Below are 26,354 nucleotides of genomic sequence, written 5' to 3'. Positions count from 1 at the left end.
TGGGAGAGAAGCAGGAACATAGGTTACAGACAGAAAAACCATGAATCCTTTCTTTTTTCATTTGATATCCCATATGCGGCTCTGGTGCTGCTGACACATATCTCATAAACCTACAACTATCTAACAAAGTCTACTACTACTGTCCTCCTGTCCTCTGCATCTTCCTCTGTCACACCAGCCACCTGCATGTCTTCCCTCACCACATCCATAAACCTCCTCTTTGGCCTTCCTCTTCTCCTCTTCCCTGGCAGCTCCATATCCAGCATCCTTCTCCCAATATACCCAGCATATCTCCTCCACACATGTCCAAGCCATCTCAATCTTGTCTCTCTTGCTTTGTCCCCAAACCGTCCAACCTGAGCTGTCCCTCTAATATACTCGTTCCTAATCCTGTCCAGTGAAAATCTTATCATCTTCAACTCTGCCACCTCCAGCTCCATCTCCTGTCTTTTCGTCAGTGCCACTGTCTCCACACCATACAACATAGCTGGTCTCACAAGCATCCTGTAAAGCGAATTCTGAAATGCAGGCTGGCAGGGCAAGAAAGAAGGCTCACTGACAGTAATAAAAGAAGCGCTGCCTGATTGGCTGGTGAAACATTGCACCTCTGACGTTTGCGTTGCTCCTGTCAAACCACGTGATTCCTTCGTTGCCCTGACAATGCCTGGCTAGTCAGCTACATTAGCTAGCATAGGTTCGCCCATCACATCAATATACTATACGTATTTATCCCCTAACCCTAACCACTATCTGTTAACAAAAGTTAATGTACTAACGCTTGCTTACCTTACACTCGTCTTCTCCGGATGTGTTGACAGGAGCAACGCAAACGTCAGCGCGAGCAGCAGTGTTTCGCCGGCCAATCAGGCAGCGCTTCTTTATGAATATTAATGAGCCTTCCCCTGCCACCCTGCTTTTCGGAAATTCGCATCTTGTAAACCTTCCCTTTAATCATTTTACCCTTCAATTGCAAATCACTCCTGACACTCTTCTCCACCCACTCCACCCTGCCTGCACTCTCTTCTTCACCTCTCTCCTGCACTCCCCGTTACTTTGGACAGTTGACCCCAAGTATTTAAACTCATACCCTTCGTCACCTCCACTCCTTGCATCCTCACCATTCCACTGTCCTCCCTCTCATTCACGCATAGGTATTCCATCTTGCTCCTACTGACTTTCATTCCTCTTCTCTCCAGTGCATACCTCCACCTCTCCAGGCTCTCCTCCACCTGCACCCTACTCTCACTACAGATCACAATGTCATCCGCGAACATCAGCGTCCACGGAGACTCCTGCCTGATCTTGTCCGTCAACCTGTCCATCACCATTGCAAACAAGAAAGGGCTCAGAGCCGATCCTTGATGTAATCCCACCTCCACCTTGAACCCATCTGTCATTTCAACCGCACACCTCACCACTGTCACACTTCCCTTATACATATCCTGCACCACTCCTACGTACTTCTCTGCAACTCCTGACTTCCTCATACAATACCACACCTCCTCTCTCGGCACCCTGTCATATGCTTTCTCTAAATCCACAAAGACACAATGTAACTCCTTCTGGCCTTCTCTATACTTCTCCATCAACATTCTCAAAGCAAACATCACATCTGTGGTGCTCTTTCATGGCATGAAACCATACTGCATGAAACCATCACTTCTCCTCTTAACCTAGCTTCTATTACTCTTTCCCATATCTTCATGGTGTGGCTGATCAACTTTATACCTCTGTAGTTGCTACAGTTCTGCACATCACCCTTGTTCTTGAAAATCGGTGCCAGTATGCTTCTTCTCCACTCCTCAGTTAAAACTATCTAAAAAAAGTATTTTTCTTTTCTCTTCAAGTGCATCTGTTTTCGGGGAAAGCCTGTTCAAAGCAGTATAGTGTTCTTCAATTCAATTCAATTCAATTCAATTTATTGTCATTAAAAACAATGTGCAGGCACATGTTAAAAATGAAATGAGGGCTGTGGCTTCACCAAACAGTGCAAGACAGACACAGCAAACACAACAAACACAGTATAAGATATACACACATGAAGACCAAAAGTTAAAATAAGTTAAAAGAGAGCTGGAGTACAAAATATTTAAAAATATCTACAGACATTCAGTGGGTGGCCAGGTTCAGGTGGGCAACAGCTTGTGGAAAGAAGCTGTTTTTGAGCCTGGTAGTGTGGGCTCTGAGGCTCCTGTAGCGCCTCCCAGAGCGCAGGGGGGAGAACAGTCCATGGTTGGGGTGGGTGGGATCTCTGCTGATGCTCAGACCCCTTCGAAGGCAGCGTTTGTGATAAATGTCTTTTATGGCTGGGAGCTGGGTACCGGTGATATGCTGGGCCACCTTGACGACCCGCTGCAGAGCTTTCTGGTCTACTGAGGTGCAGTTGCTGTACCACACTGCGATGCAGATGGTCAGGATGCTCTCTATGGTGCAGTGGTAGAAGTTGGTGTGAATTTAGGGGGGTAGACGGGCGCTCCTCAGCCTCCTCAGGAAATGCAGGCGTTGTTGGGCCTTTTTCACAAGGGCCTGGGTGTTTAATGTCCATGAAAGGTCCTCGCTGATGTGGACTCCAAGGAATTTAAAGCTGGAAACACGCTCCACTTCCACCCCATTGATGTGAATGGGGGAGTGGCTTCAGCTTCTAGACTTCCTGAAGTCCACAATCAGCTCCTTCGTCTTCTGCACATTGAGGACAAGATTGTTGGTAGTACACCATGATGTGAGGTGCTGAATCTCGTCCCTGTAGGCCGTCTTGTCATTGTTGGTGATACGGCCAATGACTGTGGTGTCATCTGCGAACTTAACTATAACATTTGAAGGGTGAGTTGGCAGGCAGTCGTGGGTAAAGAGGGAGAAGAGGAGGGGGCTCACAACACAGCCTTGAGGGGCACCTGTGCTGAGGGTCAGGGTGGAGGGGGTGTGGTCACCTAACCTAACAGACTGAGGTCTGTTGGTCAGGAAGTCCAGGATCCGGTTACAGAGGGAGGGGTTGAGGCCAAGGGAGAGGAGTGTGGTGGTTAGTTTGGCGGGGATGATAGAGTTGAAGGCAGATCTATAATCTATAAACAGCATCCGGATGTACACTACCGTTCAAAAGTTTGGGATCACCCAAACAATTTTGTGTTTTCCATGAAAAGTCACACTTATTCACCACCATATGTTGTGAAATGAATAGAAAATAGAGTCAAGACATTGACAAGGTTAGAAATAATGATTTGTATTTGAAATAAGATTTTTTTTACATCAAACTTTGCTTTCGTCAAAGAATCCTCCATTTGCAGCAATTACAGCATTGCAGACCTTTGGCATTCTAGCTGTTAATTTGTTGAGGTAATCTGGAGAAATTGCACTCCACGCTTCCAGAAGCAGCTCCCACAAGTTGGATTGGTTGGATGGGCACTTCTTTGAGCAGATTGAGTTTCTGGAGCATCACATTTGTGGGGTCAATTAAACGCTCAAAATGGCCAGAAAAAGAGAACTTTCATCTGAAACTCGACAGTCTATTCTTGTTCTTAGAAATGAAGGCTATTCCATGCGAGAAATTGCTAAGAAATTGAAGATTTCCTACACCGGTGTGTACTACTCCCTTCAGAGGACAGCACAAACAGGCTCTAACCAGAGTAGAAAAAGAAGTGGGAGGCCGCGTTGCACAACTGAGCAAGAAGATAAGTACATTAGAGTCTCTAGTTTGAGAAACAGACGCCTCACAGGTCCCCAACTGGCATCTTCATTAAATAGTACCTGTTAGAGCCTGTTTGTGCTGTCCTCTGAAGGGAGTAGTACACACCGGTGTAGGAAATCTTCAATTTCTTAGCAATTTCTCGCATGGAATAGCCTTCATTTCTAAGAACAAGAATAGACTGTCGAGTTTCAGATGAAAGTTCTCTTTTTCTGGCCATTTTGAGCGTTTAATTGACCCCACAAATGTGATGCTCCAGAAACTCAATCTGCTCAAAGAAGTGCCCATCCAACCAATCCAACTTGTGGGAGCTGCTTCTGGAAGCGTGGGGTGCAATTTCTCCAGATTACCTCAACAAATTAACAGCTAGAATGCCAAAGGTCTGCAATGCTGTAATTGCTGCAAATGGAGGATTCTTTGACGAAAGCAAAGTTTGATGTAAAAAAAATCTTATTTCAAATACAAATCATTATTTCTAACCTTGTCAATGTCTTGACTCTATTTTCTATTCATTTCACCATATGGTGGTGAATAAGTGTGACTTTTCATGGAAAACACAAAATTGTTTGGGTGATCCCAAACTTTTGAACGGTAGTGTATGTGTTGTTAAGTTCAAGGTGGGTCAGAGCAATGTGCAGGGCAGTGGCAATGGCATCCTCAGTAGACCTTTTGGGACGGTAGGCGAGCTGATGTGGGTCGAATGTGGGGGGGGATGTTTTTGATGTGAGCCAGAACCAGTCTTTCAAAGCACTTCATGGAAATGGGGGTGAGTGCTATGGGTCGGTAGTCATTCAGACATGTGGATGTTGGTTTCTTGGAGACAGGAATGATAGAGGTGGTCTTAAAGCATGCCGGGACTATGGATTGGGACAGTGAGAGGTTAAATACAGGTGTGAAGACCTCAGCCAGCTGGTCAGCACATTCCCGGAGGACCCGACCCGGTATGCCGTCTGGTCCAGCAGCCTTCCGTACATTCACTCTGTGCAGTGATTCTCTGACCTCTGCGACTGATAGAGTTAGCACCTGGTTTTCTGGGTTGCTGGGGATTTTTGTGGCTGGGTCAGTATTGTCCAATTCGAAGCAGGCATAGAAATGATTTAGCTTGTCTGGCAGGGAGGCATCATGGACAGTGGGACCGCTATTGGAGCTTTTGTAGTCTGTGATAGACTGAGTCCCTTGCACATTCGCCGGGGATAAGAGTTATTGTGAAAATCGTCCTCTGTTACTAGGGAATATTTACGTTTGGCTGTTCTGATGCCCTTTTTGAGGTTGGATCTGGCTGCGCTGTAGGCCTCACAGTTACCTGACTTGAACGCTGCATCCCGGACTTTCAGCAGCTGACTGTGAAATGGCCAGGATGAAAGTCAGCACCTCCAAGTCTGAGGTCATGGTTCTCTACCGGAAAACAATGGATTGCTCCCTCCAGTTTGGGGTTGAGTTGTTGCCTCAAGTGAAGGAGTTCAAGTATCTCAGGGTCTTGTTCAGGAGTGAGGGTAGGGTGGAGCGGGAGACTGACAGGTGGATTGGTGCAGCATCAGCAGTAATGTGGACGTTGTACCGGAGCGTTGTGGTGAAAAGGGAGCTGAGCCGGAAAGCAAAGCTCTCAATTTACCAGTCAGTCTTGGTTCCAGCCCTCACCTATGGTCATGAGCTGTGGGTAGTGACCGAAAGGGTGAGATCGCAGATACAAGCGGCTGAAATAAGTGTCCTCCGTAGGGTCTCTGGGCTCAGCCTTAGAGACAGGGTGAGGAGCTCGGACATCCGGAGGGAGCTCAGAGTAGAGCCGCTGGTCCTTTGCGTCGAAAGGAGCCAGTTAAGGTGGTTCGGGCATCTGATTAGGATGCCTCCTGGGCACCTTCCTTTGGAGGTTTTATGCGCTAACTATATCATATATTTATGATATAGTTAGTGGCATACAATTTCCTAGGTAAAGACTTCCAACTCTATCCCTTGTAGGTCCATTCTGAAGGGCCACTACCCAGTAGAGGGCAACTCCAAAACTAGGGGTAGGGCTGGATGGGGGAATTGGGATTGGGCCAAAGAAAGAGAGAAAGAAAGAAGGGAGGGGGAGAAATGGGGAGAAAGGGCTCTCTGTGCTGCATTCAATAGTTTGATTGGAAATGGCCTGCAATTCAGCCTTGTGATGCAACACTTTCTCAGGAATCGCAACAAGTCTGATGGATGCAAACAGGCTGTCCCACACACGCAGAGACACTCAGACGTAGTGACTTTTGGAGAAAGACATGAAGAGAGAGGCAGACAGAGAGGCAGTCAGATTATTTGCCTGACTTCTTATCTGCTTGTTGGTAGAATAACTGTTGAACTGAAGATAGTGACAGATTTAAAACACAACGTTACGACTGAAGCACAAACCTTAGACTGACATAAAAACTTCAGACGGACCAGCTAGGATTTAAATCCCATTCCACTACTTGCATACACACACACACACACACACACACACACACACACACACATGCACACACATACACACACATGCACACATACACATACATACATATGCATGCACACACACACACGCACGCACACACACACACACGCACACACATATGCACACACACACACACATACACATGCACACATACATACACATTCATACACACACACACACACGCACACACATGCACGCACGCGCACACATACACATGCACACACACGCGCACAAACGCGCACACACACACGCACACGGTGGGACTTACTCTTGTCCATCCAGTAAATGAGTGGGGGAGTTGAGCTCTTGGGAGGGTTACAGGGCAGAATGATGCTCTCTCCTTCATTTGCTTTCTTTCTTATTTTCTGTTGTTTTGGTAGGACCGGTTGATCTGCAACACACAGCCAAGTAAAGAAAAACACATTTCCACATACTTATTTGGACACATTGTGAAACATATTACGTAACTGAAGTACAGAACGGTACTTTTGTAAAACAAGTCATCGAGTATAGTTACTTGTGCTCAGAGGTTGTGTGTGAGCTAATTCAGCCTCTGTACACCTGCTGACCTGGGAATCACTCATACTCATTCTACCCCTTGTCTCCCCAGTTCTGCCTCGCTGCCAGTCACCTTATTGTTTCACTATCAGACAACCTCTCCTCCTGTTCATTAGTTAGATGCTGACTAGTCCAGAAGTGACAGGACTGCTGGGCGTGTGATCTGGACTGGCCTGTTTGCAGTACTGTGGCAAGAATAGAAGAGAACAGTCAAGGTTTCTGTAATTCCTACTCGTCTTTTGGTAAGAATGTAGAGTATGAACAATATGCTTCATCTGCAATAAGGGAGATGAAGTCTTGCAGTTTGATGAAGACGAGTAACAGATGACAGATGCAGGTGTGGCAGGCCTGCAGGAATCAACCCTGCCATAATGTGCTCTGCAGTTTATGACTTCTGTTTCTACTGCAGGCAACTGCGAAGAGCTTCCTATACCCCATACAATATTCACTGTCCTGTTTCCCTTTTGCTGCAACACTGTTAAGATGAGGAAGGGACGTTGGACAGACGTGGTGCATCTCTTCAGTCTGTTACTGAAGAGACCCACAAGAGCAGGGCCAGGCAACAGTGTAGCGTTTACATGTAACACAACGACTGCAAGCACTGAGGAAGGAAATGTTACAATGTTACAGTTTGATTTAGCAGATGATCCCCCCTCCCCTTTTTTTCTCCCCAGTTGTATCCCACTCTTCTGAGCCGTCCGGGTCGCTGCTCCACCTCCTCTGCTGATCTGGGGAGGGCTGCAGACTACCACATGCCTCCTCCCATACATGTGGAGTCACCAGCCACTTCTTTTCACCTGACAGTGAGGAGTTTCACCAGGGGGACATAGCGCGTGGGAGGGTCACGCTATTACCCCCAGTTCCCCCTCCCTCCCCCCCCGAACAGGTGCCCTGACCGACCAGAGGAGGCGCTACTGCAGCGACCAGGACACGTACCCACATTCGGTTTACCACCCGCAGACACGGCCAGTTGTCTGTCGGGACACCCGACCAAGCCGGAGGTAACACGGGGATTCGAACCAGTGATCACTACAACAACCATTACAATTTACTTCAGTTGATGATGATGATGATGACGATGACTTATTTTGTATAGCAATTGCTCTAACTTGTTTTTATATTTTTGGTATGTATTGAACCCGGGTCGACTGCGGGAAGGGGCTTGGCCTTATGGCTTCAGCCATTGCTCTGGTTATGAAGCTTATTTATCAGTTATTCGAGGGTGGTCGTAGCGGTCTATTCCGTTGCCTACCAACACAGGGATCGGCGATCGGTGGTTTGAATCCCCGTGTTACCTCTGGCTTGGTTGGGCGTCCCTATAGACACAATTGGCCGTGCCTGCGGGTGGGAAGCTGAATGTGGGTTTGTGTCCTGGTCGTTGCACTAGCGCCTCCTCTGGTTGGCCGGGGCGCCTGTTCGGGGGGGGGGGGGCGAACTGGGGGGAACAGTGTGATCTTCCCGCGCGCTACGTCTCCCTGGTGAAACTCCTCACTGTCAGCGAAAAGAAGCAGCTGGTGACTCCACATGTATGGGAGGAGGCATGTGGTAGTCTGCAGCCCTACCCGGATCAGCAGAGCGGGCGGAGCAGCGACCGGGACAGCTCGGAAGAGTTGGGTAATTGGCCAAGTACAATTGGGGAGAAAAATAGGGGGGGGGGGGAGTTATTAGAGGCTATACTCCGGTAGATTTACAAACAAACAACATCGTTATTGATAGTTAATATCGATGGTCCATGTAAGACAACAGACACTCCATGACTACTGACATCAGAAAAGCTGTTCTAGTTGCTCACTTTAAAGGTGACTGTCATGTGGAACTTCTCCAGGGAAGCATAGCATGTTTATCATAGCATGTTTACCATGGCATGTTTACCATAGAATGTTTACCATGGCATGTTTACCATAGCACGTTTACCATGACATGTTTATCAAAGCATGTTTACCATAGCATGTTTATCATAGCATGCTTACCATAGCATGTTTATCATAGCATGTTTACCATAGCATGTTTACCATGACATGTTTACCATAGCATGTTTACCATGGCATGTTTATCATAGCATGTTTACCATAGCATGTTTACCATAGCGTGCTTACCATAGCATGTTTACCATGGCATGTTTATCATAATATGTTTACCATAGCATGTTTACCATAACATGTTTACCATAACATGTTTACCATAGCATGTTTATCAGAGCATGTTTACCATATCATGTTTACCATATCATGCTTACCATAGCATGTCTACCATATCATGCTTACCATAACATGTTTACCATAGCATGTTTATTATAGCATGTTTATCGTAACATGTTTACGATAGCATATTTACCATAGCATGCTTACATAGCATGTTTATCATAGTATGTTTACCATAGCATGCTTACCATAGCATGTTTATCATAGCATGTTTACCATAGCATGCTTACCATAGCATGCCTACCATAGCATGCTTACCATAGCATGTTTACCATAACATGTTTACCATAGCATGTTTATTATAACATGTTTATCATAACATGTTTACCATAGCATGTTTATCATAACATGTTTACCATAGCACATTTACCATAGCATGCTTACCATAGCATGTTTAACATAGCATGTTTACCATAGCATGTTTACAATAGCATGTTTATCATAGCAGCGACATGCAAGATTGAAGAAGTGACGGTAGAGATTACTATACCCCTTCTGTCACATTAGCATATAAAAGGGATGTGAGTGATGTATGACCCCAAAGTCCTGCCCTCTGACCAATCAGAAGCAAGCACTGCCCCCGACCAATCAGAGGTAAGCTTTGGTGCTAAGCCCCCCCACGTGATCGAACACGCATGCGCACGAGGATGTGCACGCATGAGGACTTACATGCATGCGTGCCTCTAGCTGATTAGCATTTAAAGTGACACACCTACACACACACACACACACACACACGCACACCTCCTGCTCATTACAAAACAAAGGAGCAATAAACTAGTTCAACATGCCATCTTCCAAAGATTGTTAACATCCATAACTTGATACACAAACACGGAAGTAGCATCAAACTGGCTAATTCCACAACACGCCTGACATTTCTCTTTTCTTTGACCCCTCTTTGACCCCAAGCCGGAGGTAACACGGGGATTCGAACCAGTGATCCTCGTGTTGGTAGGCAACAGAATGGACCGCCACGCCCCCCGGACGTCCCCCTATGACGACATTAATAACTAAAACCCGGATTCAACCATGTGTATTAAAACGCTGTTGACTCTGATCAGCTGTTGCTCAAACACCCTCAGCAACTGCCACGTGTCACTACAGGACTCAGCAGATTAAAAAACATTAGAATAACGTAAAACAAAATAAAATAACAAAATCTTTATTCAGTTGTGTAACGTTACCACAGGCGAAGTGGAGTCGAGGAGAACCATGACTTCAGAGGAGAGCAGGAGGTGACACGCGATGGAGGCAGGCTCACTTCTCTCTTTAACAGCCCGCTACAACCCAACGCACCCCAGGACTCAGCGTCATCACCGCCTGTCTCCAGGCAACAATCACCAAGGCAACACGAAAGAGAGGGCAGGAGGACCACTGGCCCCAGCCAACCTGACTGAGCCACTGAAGTGTGTCCATGTGTGTCCGTGTGTGTGTGTGTGTGTGTGTGGGTACGTGTGTGTGTGTGTGTGCCCGTGCATGTGTGTGAGTGAGTGTGTGTGCGTGCGTGCGTGCGTGTGTGAGTGTGTGCCGTGTGTGTGTGAGCGTCTGTGTGTGCGCGGGTGAGCGTGTGTGTGTGTCTGTGTCTGTGTGTGCGCGCGCGTGTCTGTGTGCGCGTGCGTGCGTGTCTGTGTGCGCGCGGGTGAGCGCGCGTGTGTATATGTGCGTGTGTTTGTGCGCGCGCGCGTGTGAGTGTGTGCCGCGCGTGTGAGCGCGCGCGCGTGTGTGGGTGTGTGCGTGTGTGTGGGTGAGCGTGTGTGTGTGAGCGTGTGTGTGTGTGTGCCCGTGCGTGTGTGTGTGTGGGTGAGCGTGTGTGTGTGTGCCTGTGCATGTGCGTGTGCGTGCGTGCGTGCGTGCGCGGGTGAGCGTGTGTGTGTGCGTGTGTGTGTGCGTGTGTGTATGCTTGTGCATGTGAGTGACTCACGCTCGGTGATGAGCTGTACGGTTTGCGTCACGGCGGTCCCTAATCTGTTGGACGCGTAGCAACGGTAGCGACCCTGATAAGAGCTGAACGACTCCGTCCCCTCCGCACGCAGCGTCCCGTAGGCTACACGCTCCACGCCGAACTTCCTGTTGTCCTTCACCCATCTGAAACTACAGAGGGCGGAGGAAGAGAGAGGGGGAGGAGCGACAGAGAAGTAGGGAGTCGGAGATGGAGAGAGAAAGTGAAGGACAGAAGGTAAGAGAGACAGAGACAGAGAGAGAGAGTAGGGGAAGACAGCAAGAAATAGAAATGGAGAGGGTAGAGAGAAATGGACAGGAAGAGGATAACAGACAGGGCAATAAGAGGACTTTGCCTAGCTACCAGAGACACGTTTCTCTTTGTCTTTTCTCCTCATCCATACACTTATTTGTGTACTGTGTACAACTACACGCATACACACACGCAAGCACACGCACGCACACGCAAACACAGGCACACACACACATGCGAACCCCTTTGTTTCTCGTGTGTGTTCTTTTTCTTTATTTTCAGTTTTGTTTAGTTTGAAGTGAATTTGTGTCGTGTGTGTCTCACTGTGTTATGTGTGTATCACTGTGTCGTGTGTGTATCACTGTGTCGTGTGTGTATCACTGTGTCATGTGTGTCTCAGTGTGTCATGTGTATCTCAATTTGTCATATGTGTCTCACTGTGTCATGTGTGCATCACTGTGTCATGCATGTATCACTGTGTTATGTGTGTCTCACTGTGTTATGTGTGTCTCAATGTGTCGTGTGTGTCTCACTGTGTCGTGTGTGTATCACTGTGTCGTGTGTGTCTCACAATGTCGTGTGTGTATCACGGTGTTGTGTGTGTCTCACTGTGTCGTGTGTATATCACTGTGTCATGTGTGTTTCACGGTGTCGTGTGTGTCTCACCGTGTCATGTGTGTCTCACTGTGTCATGTGTGAATCAGTGTGCCATGTGTGTCTCACTGTGTCATGTGTGTATCACTGTGTCATGTTTGAATCAGTGTGTCATATGTGTCTCACAGTGTCATCTTTGTCTCACTGTGTTATGTGTGTCTTACTGTGTCGTGTGTGTCTCACTGTGTCATGTGTGTCTCACTGTGTCATGTGTTTCTCACTGTGTCGTGTGTGTCTCACAATGTCGTGTGTGTATCACGGTGTCGTGTGTGTCTCACTGTGTCGTGTGTTTATCACTGTGCCGTGTGTGTCTCACTGTGTCATGTGTGTCTCACGGTGTCATGTGTATCTCACTGTGTCATGTGTGTCTCAATGTGTCGTGTGTGTCTCACTGTGTCGTGTGTGTCTCACTGTGTCATGTGTGCATCACTGTGTTGTGGGAGTCTCACTGTGTCATATGTGTCTCACTGTCTCATCTGTGCATCACTGTATCATACATGTATCACTGTGTCATGTGTGTCTCACGGTGTCCTGTGTGTCTCACTGTGTCGTGTGGGTTTCACTGTGTCATGTGTGTCTCACTGAGTCGTATGTGTCTCAATGTGTCGTGTGGGTTTCACTGTGTCATGTGTGCATCACTGTATCATGCATGTATCACTGTGTCATGTGTGTCTCACTGTGTCGTGTGTGTCTCACTGTGTTGTGTGTCTCTCATTGTGTCATGTGTGTCTCACTGTGTCATGTGTATCCCACGGTGTTGTGTGTATCTCATGGTGTTGTGTGTGTCTCACTGTGTCGTGTGTGTCTCACTGTGTCGTGTGTGTATCACTCTGTCGTGTGTGTCTCCCTGTGTCATGTGTGTCTCACTGTGTCGTGTGTGTCTCACTGTGTCATGTGTATCTCAATTTGTCATGTGTGCATCACTGTGTTGTGTGTCTCACTGTGTCATGTTTGTATCACTCTGTCATGTGTGTCTCACTGTGTCATCTGTGTCTCACTGTGTCGTGTGTTTCTCACTGTGTCGTGTGTGTATCACTCTGCCGTGTGTGTCTCACTGTGTCATGTGTGTCTCACTGTGTCGTGTGTGTCTCACTGTGTCATGTGTGTCTCACCATGTTGTGTGTCTCACTGTGTCGTGTTTGTATCACTCTGCAGTGTGTGTCTCACTGTGTCGTGTGTCTCACTGTGTCATGTGTGTCTCACTGTGTCGTGTGTGTCTCACTGTGTCGTGTGTGTATCGCTCTGTCGTGTGTGTCTCACTGTGTCGTGTGTCTCACTGTGTCATGTGTGTCTCACTGTGTCGTGTGTGTCTCACTGTGTCGTGTGTGTATCACTCTGTCGTGTGTGTCTCCCTGTGTCATGTGTGTCTCACTGTGTCGTGTGTGTCTCACTGTGTCATGTGTATCTCAATTTGTCATATGTGTCTCACTGTGTCATGTGTGCATCACTGTGTCATATGGGTTACACTGTGTCATGTGTGTCTCAATGTGTCGTGTGTGTCTCACTGTGTCGTGTGTTTATCACTGTGTCGTGTGTGTCTCACTGTGTCATGTGTGTCTCACGGTGTCATGTGTATCTCACTGTGTCATGTGTGTCTCACTGTGTCGTGTGTGTCTCACTGTGTCGTGTGTGTATCACTCTGTCGTGTGTGTCTCCCTGTGTCATGTGTGTCTCACTGTGTCGTGTGTGTATCACTGTGCTGTGTGTGTCTCACTGTGTTGTGTTTGTATCACTGTGTCTCACTGTGTCGTGTGTGTCTCACTGTGTTGTGTGTCTCTCATTGTGTCATGTGTGTCTCACTGTGTCATGTGTATCCCACGGTGTTGTGTGTATCTCATGGTGCTGTGTGTGTCTCACTGTGTCGTGTGTGTCTCACTGTGTCGTGTGTGTCTCACGGTGTCATGTGTATCTCACTGTGTCATGTGTGTCTCACTGTGTCGTGTGTGTATCACTCTGTCGTGTGTGTCTCCCTGTGTCATGTGTGTATCACTGTGTCGTGTGTGTATCACTGTGTCGTGTGTGTCTCACTGTGTCGTGTGTGTCTCACTGTGTCATGTGTATCTCAATTTGTCATATGTGTCTCACTGTGTCATGTGTGCATCTCTGTGTCATGTGGGTTTCACTGTGTCATGTGTGTCTCAAAGTGTCGCGTGTGTCTCACTGTGTCGTGTGTGTATCACTGTGTCGTGTGTGTCTCACTGTGTCGTGTGTGTCTCACGGTGTCATGTGTATCTCACTGTGTCGTGTGTGTCTCACGGTGTCATGTGTATCTCACTGTGTCATGTGTGTCTCACTGTGTCGTGTGTGTATCACTCTGTCGTGTGTGTCTCCCTGTGTCATGTGTCTCTCACTGTGTCGTGTGTGTCTCACTGTGTCATGTGTATCTCAATTTGTCATATGTGTCTCACTGTGTCATGTGTGCATCACTGTGTCATTTGGGTTTCACTGTGTCATGTGTGTCTCAATGTGTCGTGTGTGTCTCACTGTGTCGTGTGTGTCTCACTGTGTCGTGTGTGTCTCACGGTGTAGTGTGTATCTCACTGTGTCGTGTGTGTCTCAATGTGTCGTGTGTGTCTCACTGTGTCGTGTGTGTATCACTGTGTCGTGTGTGTCTCACTGTGTCGTGTGTGTCTCACGGTGTCATGTGTATCTCAATTTGTCATATGTGTCTCACTGTGTCATGTGTGCATCACTGTGTCATGTGGGTTTCACTGTGTCATGTGTGTCCCAAAGTGTCATGTGTGTCTCACTGTGTCGTGTGTGTATCACTGTGTCGTGTGTGTCTCACTGTGTCGTGTGTATCTCACTGTTTCATGTGTGTCTCACTGTGTTGTGGGTGTCTCACTGTGTCATATGTGTCTCACTGTCTCATCTGTGCATCACTGTATCATTACATGTATCACTGTGTCATGTGGGTTTCACTGTGTCCTGTTTGTCTCAAAGTGTCATGTTGGTTTCACTGTGTCATGTGTGTCTCAAAGTGTCGTGTGTGTCTCACTGTGTCGTGTGTGTATCACTGTGTCGTGTGTGTCTCACTGTGTCGTGTGTGTCTCACGGTGTCATGTGTATCTCACTGTGTCGTGTGTGTCTCACGGTGTCATGTGTATCTCACTGTGTCATGTGTGTCTCACTGTGTCGTGTGTGTATCACTCTGTCGTGTGTGTCTCCCTGTGTCATGTGTCTCTCACTGTGTCGTGTGTGTCTCACTGTGTCATGTGTATCTCAATTTGTCATATGTGTCTCACTGTGTCATGTGTGCATCACTGTGTCATTTGGGTTTCACTGTGTCATGTGTGTCTCAATGTGTCGTGTGTGTCTCACTGTGTCGTGTGTGTCTCACTGTGTCGTGTGTGTCTCACGGTGTAGTGTGTATCTCACTGTGTCGTGTGTGTCTCAATGTGTCGTGTGTGTCTCACTGTGTCGTGTGTGTATCACTGTGTCGTGTGTGTCTCACTGTGTCGTGTGTGTCTCACGGTGTCATGTGTATCTCAATTTGTCATATGTGTCTCACTGTGTCATGTGTGCATCACTGTGTCATGTGGGTTTCACTGTGTCATGTGTGTCCCAAAGTGTCATGTGTGTCTCACTGTGTCGTGTGTGTATCACTGTGTCGTGTGTGTCTCACTGTGTCGTGTGTGTCTCACAATGTCATGTGTGTCTCACTGTGTCATGTGTGTCTCACTGTGTCGTGTGTATCTCACTGTTTCATGTGTGTCTCACTGTGTTGTGGGTGTCTCACTGTGTCATATGTGTCTCACTGTCTCATCTGTGCATCACTGTATCATTACATGTATCACTGTGTCATGTGGGTTTCACTGTGTCCTGTTTGTCTCAAAGTGTCATGTTGGTTTCACTGTGTCATGTGTGTCTCAAAGTGTCGTGTGTGTCTCACTGTGTCGTGTGTGTATCACTGTGTCGTGTGTGTCTCACTGTGTCGTGTGTGTCTCACGGTGTCATGTGTATCTCACTGTGTCGTGTGTGTCTCACGGTTTCATGTGTATCTCACTGTGTCATGTGTGTCTCACTGTGTCGTGTGTGTCTCAATGTGTCGTGTGTGTCTCACTGTGTCGTGTGTGTATCACTGTGTCGTGTGTGTCTCACTGTGTCGTGTGTGTCTCACGGTGTCATGTGTATCTCACTGTGTCGTGTGTGTCTCAATGTGTCGTGTGTGTCTCACTGTGTCGTGTGTGTATCACTGTGTCGTGTGTGTCTCACTGTGTCGTGTGTGTCTCACGGTGTCATGTGTATCTCAATTTGTCATATGTGTCTCACTGTGTCATGTGTGCATCTCTGTGTCATGTGGGTTTCACTGTGTCATGTGTGTCTCAAAGTGTCGTGTGTGTCTCACTGTGTCGTGTGTGTATCACTGTGTCGTGTGTGTCTCACTGTGTCGTGTGTGTCTCACGGTGTCATGTGTATCTCAATTTGTCATATGTGTCTCACTGTGTCATGTGTGCATCACTGTGTCATTTGGGTTTCACTGTGTCATGTGTGTCTCAATGTGTCGTGTGTGTCTCACTGTGTCGTGTGTGTCTCACTGTGTCGTGTGTGTCTCACGGTGTAGTGTGTATCTCACTGTGTCGTATGTGTCTCACTGTGTCGTGTGTGTCTCAATGTGTCGTGTGTGTCTCACTGTGTCGTGTGTGTATCACTGTGTCGTGTGTGTCTCACTGTGTCGTGTGTGTCTCACGGTGTCATGTGTATCTCAATTTGTCATATGTGTCTCACTGTGTCATGTGTGCATCACTGTGTCATGTGGGTTTCACTGTGTCATGTGTGTCTCAAAGTGTCGTGTGTGTCTCACTGTGTCGTGTGTGTATCACTGTGTCGTGTGTGTCTCACTGTGTCGTGTGTGTCTCACGGTGTCATGTGTGTGTCACTGTGTCGTGTGTGTCTCACTGTGTCGTGTGTATCTCACTGTTTCATGTGTGTCTCACTGTGTCATATGTGTCTCACTGTCTCATCTGTGCATCACTGTATCATACATGTATCACTGTGTCATGTGGGTTTCACTGTGTCCTGTGTGTCTCAAAGTGTCGTGTGTGTCTCACTGTGTTGTGTGTGTATCACTGTGTCGTGTGTGTCTCACTGTGTCGTGTGTGTCTCACGGTGTCATGTGTATCTCACTGTGTCGTGTGTGTCTCACGGTGTCATGTGTATCTCACTGTGTCATGTGTGTCTCACTGTGTCGTGTGTGTATCACTCTGTCGTGTGTGTCTCCCTGTGTCATGTGTGTCTCACTGTGTCGTGTGTGTCTCACTATGTCATGTGTATCTCAATTTGTCATATGTTTCTCACTGTGTCATGTGTGCATCACTGTGTCATGTGGGTTTCACTGTGTCATGTGTGTCTCAATGTGTCGTGTGTGTCTCACTGTGTCGTGTGTGTATCACTGTGTCGTGTGTGTCTCACTGTGTCGTGTGTGTCTCACGGTGTCATGTGTATCTCACTGTGTCGTGTGTGTCTCAATGTGTCGTGTGTGTCTCACTGTGTCGTGTGTGTATCACTGTGTCGTGTGTGTCTCACTGTGTCGTGTGTGTCTCACGGTGTCATGTGTATCTCAATTTGTCATATGTGTCTCACTGTGTCATGTGTGCATCACTGTGTCATGTGGGTTTCACTGTGTCATGTGTGTCTCAAAGTGTCGTGTGTGTCTCACTGTGTCGTGTGTGTATCACTGTGTCATGTGTGTCTCACTGTGTCGTGTGTGTCTCACGGTGTCATGTGTGTCTCACTGTGTCGTGTGTGTCTCACTGTGTCGTGTGTATCTCACTGTTTCATGTGTGTCTCACTGTGTTGTGGGTGGCTCACTGTGTCATATGTGTCTCACTGTCTCATCTGTGCATCACTGTATCATACATGTATCACTGTGTCATGTGGGTTTCACTGTGTCCTGTGTGTATCACTGTGTTGTGGGTTTCTCACTGTTTCTTGTGTGTCTCACTGTGGCATGTGTGTCTCACTGTGTCATATGTGTCTCACTGTGTCGTGTGGGTTTCACTGTGTCATGTGTGTCTCACTGTGTCGTATGTTTCTCACTGTGTCGTGTGGGTTTCACTGTGTCATGTGTGTCTCACTGTGTCGTATGTTTCTCACTGTGTCGTGTGGGTTTCACTGTGTCATGTGTGTCTCACTGTGTCGTATGTTTCTCACTGTGTCGTGTGGGTTTCACTGTGTCATGTGTGCATCACTGTATCATGCATGTATCACTGTGTCGTGTGTGTCTCACTGTGTCGTATGTGTATCACTGTGTCGTGTGTGTATCACTGTGTCATGTGTGTATGACTGTGTCCGGTGTTTATCACTGTGTTGTGGGTTTCTCACTGTGTCATGTGTGTATCACTGTGTCGTGTGTGCATCACTGTGTCCGGTGTGTATCACTGTGTCATGTGTGTATCACTGTGTTGTTTGTGTCTCACTGTGTCATGCGTGTCTCAATGTGCCGTGTGTGTATCACTCTGTTGTGTGTGTGTCACTGTGTCGTGTTTGTATCACTGTGTCGTGTGTGTCTCACTGTGTCATGTTTGTGTCACTGTGTGTGTGATGGTGATGGACAGTGTGTTTATATGGATGGAGGCAGTAGTTATAAAAAGAGGCAGGCTCTGTCAACATGAATGTATAGTGGGAAAATAAAGGTTAAACACACACACACACACACACACATACACAAACGGTGTGTGTACGTACGTGGGTGTGGGGCTGCCAGTAGCCTCACAGGTCAGGTTGATGTCATCTCGAGAAAACGCGGTGTAAGATGTAGGTACAGCCGTCAGTACCGGAGGATTCCACACTGAAAGCACACACATGGAAACACACACACACACAGACACAGACACACAGACACAGACACACACACACACACACACACACACACACACACACACACACACACACACACACACACACACACACACACACACACACACACACACACACACACACACACACACAAACACAGCTTACACCAGGTTTAACACAGTGTTTTATGTCCACCACACATGCGCCATGTGATGGAGCTTCTTTGCTGGCCTGTTGCCAGTCTTCTGTGCTGCATCCTGCATCTCCCACTGCAGTCTGCACACTCTGTACTGAGGTGGCACAATGTGGTACCACCTGGTTCTGTTTAGTGATGTAACACAATGTGGTACTTCCAAGGAGTTGAATCAAGTGCAACTGGACTTGGTATATATCCGTGAAGACGTTTCGCCTCTCATCCAAGAGGCTTCCTCAGTTCGTGCCTTTCTGACTAGACCAAGCTAGTCTGACTGGCTTCTGATGAGACTCAGATATTTATCCTCTAGGAGTCGTTGTCAGAGCTATAGATGTGCGTGGTTGATGAGTCTTGTCCTGAGGAGTTTGGTCTTCTGTGTTGGGCCATCCGTTTGTGTAGTGGTTGTCTGGTTTCTCCTATGTATAGGTCAGTGCAATCCTCATTGCATTGTATGGCATACACCAGATTGCTTTTCCGGGTGTGTGGTACACGGTCTCCTCAGGACAAGACTCAACAGTCTATCTACACCTAAAGGAGATGACACACTCCTTCGAGGACAGCAACGTACACATTTTGGACAGAGAAGATAGATGGTTTGAAAGAGGGGTGAAGGAAGCCATATATGCAAAACTGGAAAAACCATCCCTCAACAGAGGAGGAGGTCTGCGACACCACCTATCTCCCACTTACAATGCCGTCCTTTCATCTCTACCCAGGAGACTCAAGAAGCATAGCCTCCAAGAACAACAGTCGGTGACTAACGGCTCCAACGACTCTCATGACCACTGAACAATGAAGTCGAAATCAACACCCCCAACGACCGTCGCTGCTAAACAAATGCAAATCAATAGCTCCGATGGCGACGGGCGCGGCCGGACATCGGAGCACAGGAGAGCCGCGCATATCAATAGCTCCGATACCGACGGGCGCGGCCGGACATCGGAGCACAGGAGAACCACGCATATCAATAGCTCCGATAACGACTCCTAGAGGATAAATACTGAGTCTCATCACCAGCCAGTCAGACTAGCTTGGTCTAGTCAGAAAGGCACGAACTGAGGAAGCCTCTTGGATGAGAGGCGAAACGTCTTCACGGATATATACCAAGTCCAGTTGCACTTGATTCAACTCCTTTGGATAACCATGACCTGGATGAATGAGAACATTCACAGACACAATGTGGTACTCTGTGGTTCTGCGTAGTGGATGTAACACTATGTGGTACTATGTGGGTCTGTATAGTGATGTAACACTATGTGGTTCTGTGTAGTGATGTAACAGAATGTGGTACTATGTGGTTCTGTGTAGTGATGTAACACTATGTGGTACCATGTGGTTCTGTGTAGTGGATGTAACAGAATATGGTACTATGTGTGTCTGTGCAGTGATGTAACAGAATATGGTACTATGTGGTTCTGTGTAGTGGATGTAATATAATTTGGTACTATGTGGGTCTGTGTAGCGATGTAACAGAATGTGGTACTATGTGGGTCTGTGTAGTGATGTAACATAATTTTGTACTATGTGGTTCTGTGTCGTGGATGTAACAGAATGTGATATTATTTGGTTCTGATTCTGCCAGGAGAAAACCTGAGTCACATATACCTCTACAGGCATATGTGACTCATACAGGCATATGTGACTCAGCATTCCCAGCAGGTTTTCTCCACCTGCTGGGGGCAGTGATTGACTGATTGACTTCTACTTTGCCTGATGAGCTAAATAAAAAACACAACATGCTTCACAGCAATATAATAATAACAATAATAATAATAATAAATTGAAAGAATTCATTCCCCACATTTGTTGAATGTGGGGAGTGAAAACCACACCACAATACCAGCAGTGATAGGAGCCCTGGGACTTGTAAAGACCACAACAATACCAGCAGTGATAGAAGCCCTGGGACTTGTAAAAACCACAACAATACCAGTAGTGACAGGAGCCCTGGGACTTTTAAAAACCGCAACAATACCAGTAGTGACAGGAGCCCTGGAACTTGTAAAAACCACAACAATACCAGTAGTGATAGAAGCCCTGGGACTTGTAAAAACTACAACAATACCAGTAGTGATAGGAGCCCTGGGACTTGTAAAAAAAGGGATGGAGAACTACACCCAATGGATCCCGGAGAACATCACAATACGAGAACTACAGAAGATGGCACTACTTGGAACATCTCATATGCTAAGAAAGGCACTATCAATCACATAGACTTCTACCTCATTCTAACCCTAGACCCAAGGAATGGACCCGCCCGCTTATTATGTTGTATTAAGGCATGAAGTTAAAGGACGTTTGTATTATAATAACAACAACAACAACAACAACAACAACAACAATAACTTTACTCAAATCTGCATTACATTCAAGACTAATATGATGGACCAGCAGCACATTCTGGCTGAGGCAGAAACAGGAGAAGAGAGTCAGTGAGTTGAGGACAGCTTGATCAATGTGTTTGGGACTCCTGCAGCTTTTTTGATTCAGACACATTAGTGCTACACATATTAGGTGCAGCAGACCCGCAAAAAAACCCTTGCTGGTATGCCAGTTCAGTGCAGTGCAGACAGACAGTTTTAAGGCTTCATCATGATTCGGGTCAAATCACACACAGAACAGCATCCTGAATTCAGTTACACATGCTGTTGTGTGATGTTCAACACTTTGTTTGTCAGTATGTTGTCTAATGTCCCCTCCATGTGTCATGTATGCAGCCTACAACACATCATGCAGCGTGTCAGCTGTTCTACATGTATGTCTACATGTGTGTCTACATGTGTGTGTCTACATGTGTGTCTGTTATGACAGGAGGGATGAACACAGCGGACGGACGCTGGTCGCTCACTCACTGATGACAACAAATCAGTCATTTGGATAAGTTTGTGCGAGGTTTTTCATGGTCACCGCTATTCACATATGCATGCACGCACACACACACACACACACACGCACACACACGCACACACACGCACACACACGCACGCACACGCACGCACGCACACACACACGCACACACACACACACTCATACAACAGTTACTTACTGTTCTGGACTTTATCTGGTTGTCCACAAGAAAGCAAGGAAACGAGCACACAGGGGAGATATGGTTAGAAGGTTAAATGTGTTGTAAACTGTCTCTCTTGACTCTCACACAAACACACACACACAAACACATACACACACAATGTTTAGACACACATAGCTGGCCAACAAACATGTGTCTCATATGTTCAATTGAATACACAAGGATGTTGATGCTATAAAGACTGAGATTCTCCTGCCCTGCTGGACTCACAATGACGTTGCACACCACTTAACATCGCTCTCCCCCTCCCCTCTCTCTCATCCCTCCCTCTCTCTCTCTCTCTCTCTCTCTCTCTCTCTCTCTCTCTCTCTCTCTCTCTCTCTCTCTCTCTCTCTCTCTCTCTCTCTCTCTCTCACACACTCTCTTCCCTCCCTCTCTCTCTCTCTCTATCGCTATCTTCTTTATTGCTCTCGGTCTCTCTCTTTCTCTCTCTTCTCTGTCTATCTCTCTGTGTCTCTGTGTGTGTCTGTGTGTGTCTCTCTCTCCGAGTGGAAGTGCGAGTGAGTGTACGGAGTAGCAGCCTGTTGCTTCGGTGTGAGCGAGTTTCTAAATCTCGAGAGATTTTTTTTCTCTGTCTTGTCCTTTTCATGTGCTTTTTGTTGTCTTTAGTTGGATGTTTTGTTGTCTTTAGTATGTGTTTTATTGTCTTTAGTAGTTGATTTGTTGTCTTTAGTTACGTGTTTGTTGTCTTTAGTTAGACGTTTTGTTGTCTTTAGTAGGTGTTTTATTGTCTTTAGTATGTGTTTTATTGTCTTCAGTAGGTATTTTGTTGTCTTTAGTAGTTGATTTGTTGTCTTTAGTTACGTGTCTTGGTGTCTTTAGTTAGGTGTTTTGTTGTCTGTAATAGTTGTTTTTTGTCTTTAGTAGGTGTTTTGTTGTCTTCAGTTATGGAGTTTGTTGACTTTATTAGGTGTTTTATTGTCTTTAGTAATGGATTTGTTGTCTTTAGTTAGGTGTTTTGTTGTCTTTAGTAGTTGATTTGTTGTCTTTAGTAGTTGATTTGTTGTCTTTAGTTAGGTGTTTTGTTGTCTTTAGTAGGTGTTTTATTGTGTTTAGTAGTTGATTTGTTGTCTTTAGTAGTTGATTTGTTGTCTTTAGTTAGGTGTTTGTTTTCTTTAGTTAGGTGTTTTGTTGTCTGTAGTAGTTGTTCTTTGTCTTTAGTAGGTGTTTTGTTGTCTTTAGTTAGACGTTTTGTTGTCTTTAGTATGTGTTTTATTGTCTTTAGCAAGTGTTTTATTGTCTTTAGTATGTGTTTTATTGTCTTCAGTAGGTATTTTGTTGTCTTTAGTAGTTGATTTGTTGTCTTTAGTTAGGTGTTTTGTTGTCTTTAGTAGTTGATTTGTTGTCTTTAGTAGTTGATTTGTTGTCTTTAGTAGGTGTTTTGTTGTCTTTAGTAGTTGATTTGTTGTCTTTAGTAGCTGATTTGTTGTCTTTAGTAGGTGTTTTATTGTCTTTAGTAGTTGATTTGTTGTCTTTAGTTAGGTGTTTTGTTGTCTTTAGTAGGTGTTTTATTGTCTTTAGTAGTTGATTTGTGTCTTTAGTTAGGTGTTTTGTTGTCTTTAGTAGTTGATTTGTTGTCTTTAGTTAGGCGTTTTGTTGTCTTTAGTAGGTGTTTTATTGTCTTTAGTATGTGTTTTATAGTCTTCAGTAGGTATTTTGTTGTCTTTAGTAGTTGATTTGTTGTCTTTAGTTACGTGTTTTGTTGTCTTTAGTAGGTGTTTTATTGTCTTTAGTAGGTGTTTTATTGTCTTTAGTTACGTGTTTGTTGTTTTTAGTTAGGTGTTTTGTTGTCTTTAGTAGGTGTTTTATTGTCTTTAGTAGTTGATTTGTAGTCTTTAGTTCGGCGTTTTGTTGTCTTTAGTAGGTGTTTTATTGTCTTTAGTTAGGTGTTTTGTTGTCTTTAGTTAGACGTTTTGTTGTCTTTCGTAGGTGTTTTATTGTCTTTAGTAGGTGTTTTATTGTCTAGTAGTTGATTTGTTGTCTTTAGTTAGGTGTTTGTTTTCTTTAGTTAGGTGTTTTGTTGTCTGTAGTAGTTGTTCTTTGTCTTTAGTAGGTGTTTTGTTGTCTTTAGTTAGACGTTTTGTTGTCTTTAGTATGTGTTTTATTGTCTTTAGTAAGTGTTTTGTTGTCTTTAGCAGGTGTTTCATTGTCTTTAGTAGTTGATTTGTTGTCTTTAGTTAGGAGTTTCGTTGTCTTTAGTAGTTGATTTGTTGTCTTCAGTTAGGCGTTTTGTTGTCTTTAGCAGGTGTTTTTTGTCTTTAGTAGGTGTTTTATTGTCTTTAGGAGGTGTTTTATTGTCTTTAGTTACGTGTTTGTTGTTTTTAGTTAGGTGTTTTGTTGTCTTTAGTAGGTGTTTTATTGTATTTAGTAGTTGATTTGTAGTCTTTAGTTCGGCGTTTTGTTGTCTTTAGTAGGTGTTTTATTGTCTTTAGTTAGGTGTTTGTTGTCTTTAGTTAGGTGTTTTGTTGTCTAGTTAGACGTTTTGTTGTCTTTCGTAGGTGTTTTATTGTCTTTAGTAGGTGTTTTATTGTCTAGTAGTTGATTTGTTGTCTTTAGTTAGGTGTTTGTAGTCTTTAGTTAGGTGTTTTGTTGTGTGTAGTAGTTGTTTTTTTGTCTTTAGTAGGTGCTTTGTTGTCTTTAGTTAGACGTTTTGTTGTCTTTAGTATGTGTTTTATTGTCTTTAGTAGGTGTTTTGTTGTCCTTAGTTAGGTGTTTTGTTGACTTTAGTAGTTGATTTGTTGTCTTTAGTTAGGTGTTTTGTTGTCTTTAGTAGGTGTTTTATTGTGTTTAGTAGTTGATTTTTTGTCTTTAGTAGTTGATTTGTTGTCTTTAGTTAGCTGTTTTGTTGTCTTTAGTAGGTGTTTTATTGTCTTTAGTAGTTGACTTGTATTTAGTTAGCCGTTTTGTTGTCTTTAGAAGGTGTTTTATTGTCTTTAGTAGTTGATTTGTTGTCTTTAGTTAGGTGTTTTGTTGTCCTCAGTTAGACGCTTTGTTGTCTTTAGTAGGTGTTTTATTGTCTTTAGTAGGTGTTTTATTGTCTAGTAGTTGATTTGTTGTCTTTAGTTAGGTGTTTGTTGTTTTTAGTTAGGTGTTTTGAAGTCTGGAGTAGTTGTTTTTTGTCTTTAGTAGGAGTATTGTTGTCTTTAGTTAGGTGTTTTGTTGTCTTTAGCAGGTGTTTTATTGTCTTTAGTAGTTGATTTGTTGTCTTTAGTTAGGAGTTTTGTTGTCTTTAGTAGTTGATTTGTTGTCTTTAGTTAGGCATTTTGTTGTCTTTAGTAGTTGATTTGTTGTCTTTAGTAGTTGATTTGTTCTTTTTAGTTAGGTGTTTTGTTGTCTTTAGTAGTTGATTTGTTGTCTTTAGTTAGGCGTTTTATTGTCTTTAGTAGGTGTTTTATTGTCTAGTAGTTGATTTGTTGTCTTTAGTTAGGTGTTTTGTTGTCTGTAGTAGTTGTTTTTTGTCTTTAGTAGGTGTTTTGTTGTCTTTAGTTAGGTGGTTTGTTGACTTTATTAGGTGTTTTATTGTCTTTAGTAATGGATTTGTTGTCTTTAGTTAGGTGTTTTGTTGTCTTTAGTAGTTGATTTGTTGTCTTTAGTAGTTGATTTGTTGTCTTTAGTTAGGTGTTTTGTTGTCTTTAGTAGGTGTTTTATTGTGTTTAGTAGTTGATTTGTTGTCTTTAGTAGTTGATTTGTTGTCTTTAGTTAGGTCTTTGTTTTCTTTAGTTAGGTGTTTTGTTGTCTGTAGTAGTTGTTCTTTGTCTTTAGTAGGTGTTTTGTTGTCTTTAGTTAGACGTTTTGTTGTCTTTAGTATGTGTTTTATTGTCTTTAGTAAGTGTTTTATTGTCTTTAGTATGTGTTTTATTGTCTTCAGTAGGTATTTTGTTGTCTTTAGTTGGGTGTTTGTTGTCTTTAGTTAGGTGTTTTGTTGTGTTTAGTAGTTGTTTTGTTGTCTTTAGTAGGTGTTTTGTTGTCTTTAGTAGGTGTTTTATTGTCTTTAGTTAGGCGTTTTGTTGTCTTTAGTAGGTGTTTTATTGTCTTTAGTAGGTGTTTTGTTGTCTTTAGTTGGGTGTTTGTTGTCTTTAGTTAGGTGTTTTGTTGTCTTTAGTTAGGCGTTTTGTTGTCTTTAGTAGGTGTTTATTGTCTTTAGTAATGGATTTGTTGTCTTTAGTTAGGTGTTTTGTTGTCTTTAGTTAGGTGTTTGTTGTTTTTAGTTAGGTGTTTTGTTGTTTTTAGTTAGGCGTTTTGTTGACTAGAGTTAGGTGTTTTATTGTCTTTAGTAGTTGATTTGTTGTCTTTAGTTATGTGTTTGTTGTCTTTAGTTAGGTGTTTTGTTGTCTGTAGTAGTTGTTTTTTGTCTTTAGTAGGTGTTTTGTTGTCTTTAGTAGGTGTATTGTTGCCTTTAGTAGGTGTTTTATTGTCTTTAGTAGGTGTTTTGTTGTCTTTGGTAGGTGTTTTATTGTCTTTAGTAGTTGATTTGTTGTCTTTAGTTAGGTGTTTGTTGTCTTTAGTTAGGTATTTTACTGTCTGTAGTAGTTTTTTT

At 44.6% G+C, this 26,354-nt stretch overlaps 1 protein-coding gene across 1 annotated transcript in view; it reads right to left on the bottom strand.

Moving 5' to 3' along the window:
• Positions 1–26,354, bottom strand: part of LOC130130455 (neural cell adhesion molecule L1.1-like) — a 254,889-nt gene that overhangs the window by 171,704 nt on the left and 56,831 nt on the right. Inside the window, exons 2-4 of the mRNA XM_056300168.1 lie at positions 18,426–18,528; positions 10,815–10,984; positions 6,400–6,522 (exon numbers count right to left, since the gene is read on the bottom strand). Coding sequence (XP_056156143.1) covers positions 6,400–6,522; positions 10,815–10,984; positions 18,426–18,528 — 396 coding nt within the window. The remainder of the gene's footprint in view (positions 1–6,399; positions 6,523–10,814; positions 10,985–18,425; positions 18,529–26,354) is intronic.

Source organism: Lampris incognitus, chromosome 2 (assembly GCF_029633865.1).
Source record: "Lampris incognitus isolate fLamInc1 chromosome 2, fLamInc1.hap2, whole genome shotgun sequence".
NCBI lineage: Eukaryota > Metazoa > Chordata > Actinopteri > Lampriformes > Lampridae > Lampris > Lampris incognitus.
This window is presented reverse-complemented; position numbering and strand designations above follow the sequence as displayed.